We start from the raw sequence: 5000 nt of genomic DNA on the forward strand, positions 1-5000 counted from the left end.
TCTAAATTGGACATGTGGGAATAAACCATAAGTTTCTCTTTGAATTTGAGCCAGATAATTTAACCAATTAATCTTGTAATATTTTCCAGGAACCCAATGAAATCATACCTACACTACACTTCAGTACTTAAGATAAGAAAAAACTTCAGAGCTGGTACTCACATTGAAGTCCTTCTCATGCTGGAATCTATTATAAATCTTAGCGATCCTGTCGTACGTTTCGTCTGCCACGAACTGGTACTGAGCATTGAGTGAGTCGAGTTGAGCCACAACGCTTTCCTGTCCGCTCTGAATGCGAGGCCTCTTGCTCAGGCTCGCGTCTAGGCTAGGGTGTACCTCTTCTAGACTGGCCTTGTACTGGGACAGGCGCAAGTCATAGATCTACAGAGGGTGTTGCAAATTAGTCATGGTTAGTACAGGTTACAACAGAGATTACCATTAATATAAAACAATAAGGGTTAAAGAAAAGAGAGAGCCACTTGGTGCTGAGGGGAAAAGGCGACAGAGAGAGATTCAAAAGCCACCGAAAGCTGTTTGTTATCATGACTAAACCATTATCGATATTTATATTATATTTACATGCCAATCTATTACATTATTATTACTCACTGATTTTCCTGAAATCAGGAAAGCATGCTTTGAGTAACGAAACTGAAATTTATTAGAATATACAAGGGAGGGTATCTGAAAGTCACCGCCTGAAAAAACCTGCAATGAACTTCAATCAAAAATACAATTAAGTTGAATCGTGAATCATTTCGTGGGTGACTGACGAATGTGGGTATTCTGTATATATATATTTGTGATAGTAACTGGATTTGAAATGAAATATTTTTGGGTATGTGCTGTGAAACATACCTTGGCTTCCCTTATGAATCGGCCGCCAAGTGTATTTACATGTTCTATGCTTGTTTTCTTCTCTATAATTTTCATGTACATACTCTGTAAAGAAAAGGTACAAGTATTAATAAACCTGAAAAGAAACAACTAATTTCATTAAACCTGAAAAGATGAGGGTAGGTCAAGAGATACTTCCACTGCTGCAGTATCCTGTAAAATAAAAACGAGAAGATCTAGGAGCCTCCAAGCAATTTCTTCATCGTCGTCATCGTCTTGGTATCAGTCGGAGGAGGAGGTGGAGGAGGAGTAGGAAGGGGATGAGGAGGAGGAGATATTGGATTAGGAGGATGGATAAGGGACGTACAAAAACGTGGGGAGCACTGGTTTGTAGGTATACATATGATTTGGGTGTAGGTATGTGGTGGTATAAATACATTATGCTATGCGTTAGTACTGAAAAGAAGAGCAGTTGTAGGAATAGATTAAAAAGATACAGAACCGTATATAGAGAATGGTTTCTCAAAAACTGTTCTTGTTGTGACAGTAGTATTAACTCTTGGAAATTTCTCAACAGTTACAAGAGCAGAATTGTTTTCAAGTTTAGCAGCTTTTAGATTTGTATATGTTGAGTGCTCAAAAGAAGAGCTATTAATTAGGTAGATGACATGGAAAAGCATCTGTCTGTTTTGGTGCACTTGGCTTACCCTCAGCCTCTCCAACTCTAACTCAGCCTCGGAAGGTCCGAGGTCTTCGATCTTTTGACTGCGAAGGCCGTTCTCCAAGGTGGTGACTTCGACCTTTTCAATGTCGTGGCCATTGCGGTATTTAGCCAAGAGGTCGCAAGCGGCTTCACAACTTCGCAACCTGTAACCACACAAGAGCAAGTCTGGATTAATCTCCATCTTAACTAGAATGAAAGATATCAGGAATGTAATCCACACAAGAGCAAGCCTAGATTAATCTCCATCTTAACTAGAATGAAAGATATCAGGAGTGCAATCCACACAATAGCAAGTCTGGATTAATCTCAATCTCAGCTAGAACAGTAGGTATCAGGAGTGTAACCCAAATGTGAGCAATTCTGGATTAATCTCAATCTCAGCTAGAATGAAAGGTGTCAGGAGTGTAACCTACATAAGAACAAGTCTGGATTAATCTCAATTTTAGCTAGAATGAAATGGTACCAGAAGTGTACCTCAAGGTATTACTCTTTGACTAAAACATCCAATGCAGAGCCACCTAGTGACTGACCTTTCAACGATCTGAGAGCATGTGTTCTCCCACCTCATCCTCAGTTTTCTGACATCCTCCTCAAGCTTGTCAACATCGGGGTGGATTTTCTGGCTTGGTCTTGATTTGACCACCAAGGTACGGACATTGCGACACTCTTCTATTAGACGGTCGATGAGTACCTGCAGGGGAATGCAAATTCTCAAATTGAAGCTGGTACAGAAGAACTTTCTCACGAATATAGTGCTTGCTTACATAGTTAAGAAAATCATGTAAATGGCCAACTTTTATCATTACATACATGACTGACATTGATTTGGGGGAAAATCAGGTGAATAACATATGACTAATCTATTGTCCATTAACAATATGACAAGACATTGCAGTATACATCATGGTACGTTAATCCTTAGTTTCTCCAGGAAGGTAAATCTATTTGAAGGTGATTAGGAACAGTAAAAACTTCAACTCGCAAAAATGGTAACCAGATAAACCAAACGAGAGCAGACAAGTAAAACGTCAAAAAGTAAAGGAAGATCAAATTACTGACCCTCATCCAAGAGAAACTGATAAATGCCTTAACACTGAAAAATAATGATCTCAATTCACATACCTGATGGTCCTGGACGATTTGCTGAATGTCAAGTAGTTCTCTGTGTACATGTTCCAGATCGTCAAGATCATCTGGCAGATCTTGGTGTTCAGCTAATTTCAACTCCACTTCAGACACCACCTGTGTTCCCTCCTCGATTCCTGTCACAACCATCTCCACACACTTCATCCTGTGGTACAAGGAAGTACCCATTGGTTAATACCACTAAAAGTAACTAGCTAGATTATATCAATCATCTAAAGGTAAAGGTGTCTGGTTTCAGTTTCATCAGAACAGATGCTAACCAGAACGTCAGTCAGGCAAGCCCAGGCCCCAACTGTAGTGCCAAACCACAGCAGTGGCCTCCACATTAAGCAGCTTAAACTCACGGTTCAGGGCTGGGATCGATCTGGTGCCATGCGAATGCTAGCCGAAGATGTTACAATTTTTTTTTTTTATAGTAGAAAGGTTACTGAAAGATTCTTCAGGACATAAAAGTACCTGAAAAACATCAGTTTTTATATACCTGATAGACACCACAATATTTACCTTAAAGTACCCAACATAAAAATCTACCATGTCTACTATTCAAAACATGACACAATTTTGTTTGCATTCCAATAATGACTTGTAACTTTAGTTACTCTACCTTCCAAACCTCACACATCAGTCATTTGCTTCTGAAACATAAAATAATAAAACTGTTTCTTTACCTTTCAATATATACATGAGAGAGTTGCCATATGCGATCCCACTGTTGAGTGATACTTTCCACAGTTCGCTGGATGGCAGGCGTCCGTCTGCTTAGATTCTGGTAGTTCTTCTGAATGCTCTCAACCTTTGAGTTCAAAGAAATTATTTTCAAAATGTGACCATAACAGAAATGTTGGAATATATTACTGTACTTGGTAAAATATGACTAATCATCGTGAAACGTGTGAAAAAAAATTTAATTTGTGACCTTAATAGGGCTTATAATTTGAATGTTTTACTGCACTTGTTAAAATATGACTAGTCACCATGAAACTTGTGTAGAAAAGCAACAAAAAAATAAAGAAATTATTTTCAATTTGTGACCTTAACAGAACTGTTTAATTGGAATATGATACTGTAATTGGTAAAGTATGACTAATCAGCATGAAAATTGTGTAGAAAAGCAAAAGTTTGTTGTACATAATTATCTTGAATCGTCTAATTAAGACGGTTCAAAATCTCCTAGTGTATATCACAACAATATTGGAAAAATGGCTAACTGTACATGATAAGCAATGAGGGGTATATTAAGTTACAGAGAAATACATTAATACCATTTATAAAATATTTCATATGAAGCACAAGAAACAACAAAAAAATGATTTTTTTCTAAATCGCAGTTCTAATTCAATGTAGTTACCTTTCTTAAAATATCTTATTTTCATTGTTTATTACTTCTCTTATAGTTTACTTATTTTCTTGTTTCCTTATCTCACTGGGCTATTTTTCCCTGTTGGAGCCCTTGGGCTTATAGCATCCTGCTTTTCCTACTAGGGTTATAGCTTAGCTTATAATAATAATAATAATAATAATAATAATAATAATAATAATAATAATAATAATAATCACTGTACCTCCAGTTCATGCGATGAGAGGTCGTTCTCAAACTGCTTGTGCTCTATAACCAGCTGTTCCAGGAGATCCAGGTCTCTTGGAATGGCAGCCAGACACCTCTGGATAAGCGTCTTCTCCATCATGTCCAGATACTCCTTCAAGCTGCTGCATTGCTCGACCAACACGGTGCCTGGTTTGGGCTCTGTGAGGTGAAACAAGATAAAAACAGTGGGATTATTGTGTAATTACCAGTGTCTTTGGAGAGTAGGTGCCTGATTTAGGCTCTGTGAGGTGAAACAAGGTGAAAACAATGGTATTATTGTGTAATTACCAGTGTCTTTGGGTAGAGGGTGCCTGGTTTAGGCTCTGAGAGGTGAAACAAGGTGAAAATAATGGGATTATTGTGTAATTAAGTGTCTTTGGATAGAGGGTGCCTGGTTTAGGCTCTGTAAAGTGAAACAAGGTGAAAATAATGGGATTATTATGTAATTAAGAGGGCCTTTGGATAGAGGGTGCCTGGTTTAGGCTCTGAGAGGTGAAACAAGGTGAAAATAATGGGATTATTGTGTAATTACTAGTGCCTTTGGAGAGAGGCTGTCTGGTTTAGGCTCTCCGAGGTGAAACAAGGTAAAAATAATGGGATTATTGAACAATTATCAGTCTTTGGAGAGGTAATGGAAGGATGGTGAACAATTACCAGTGACTTTGGAGAGGTAATGAAAAATATGCAAGACCCCTTACAACGTTTATC

General features: G+C 38.1%; 1 protein-coding gene across 34 annotated transcripts in view; it reads right to left on the reverse strand.

Annotated features, from left to right (window-relative positions):
- The window catches only part of shot (dystonin-like protein short stop), a 157136-nt gene that overhangs the window by 122472 nt on the left and 29664 nt on the right, over positions 1-5000 (reverse strand). For all 34 annotated transcript variants that reach the window (XM_068381865.1, XM_068381847.1, XM_068381881.1 and 31 more), the window contains exons 13-19: positions 4270-4451; positions 3376-3500; positions 2684-2852; positions 2092-2252; positions 1545-1704; positions 859-942; positions 163-381 (exon numbers count right to left, since the gene is read on the reverse strand). In XM_068381865.1, coding sequence (XP_068237966.1) covers positions 163-381; positions 859-942; positions 1545-1704; positions 2092-2252; positions 2684-2852; positions 3376-3500; positions 4270-4451 — 1100 coding nt within the window. The remainder of the gene's footprint in view (positions 1-162; positions 382-858; positions 943-1544; positions 1705-2091; positions 2253-2683; positions 2853-3375; positions 3501-4269; positions 4452-5000) is intronic.

The sequence above is a fragment of the Palaemon carinicauda genome, chromosome 10, assembly GCF_036898095.1.
Source record: "Palaemon carinicauda isolate YSFRI2023 chromosome 10, ASM3689809v2, whole genome shotgun sequence".
Taxonomy (NCBI): Eukaryota; Metazoa; Arthropoda; class Malacostraca; order Decapoda; family Palaemonidae; genus Palaemon; species Palaemon carinicauda.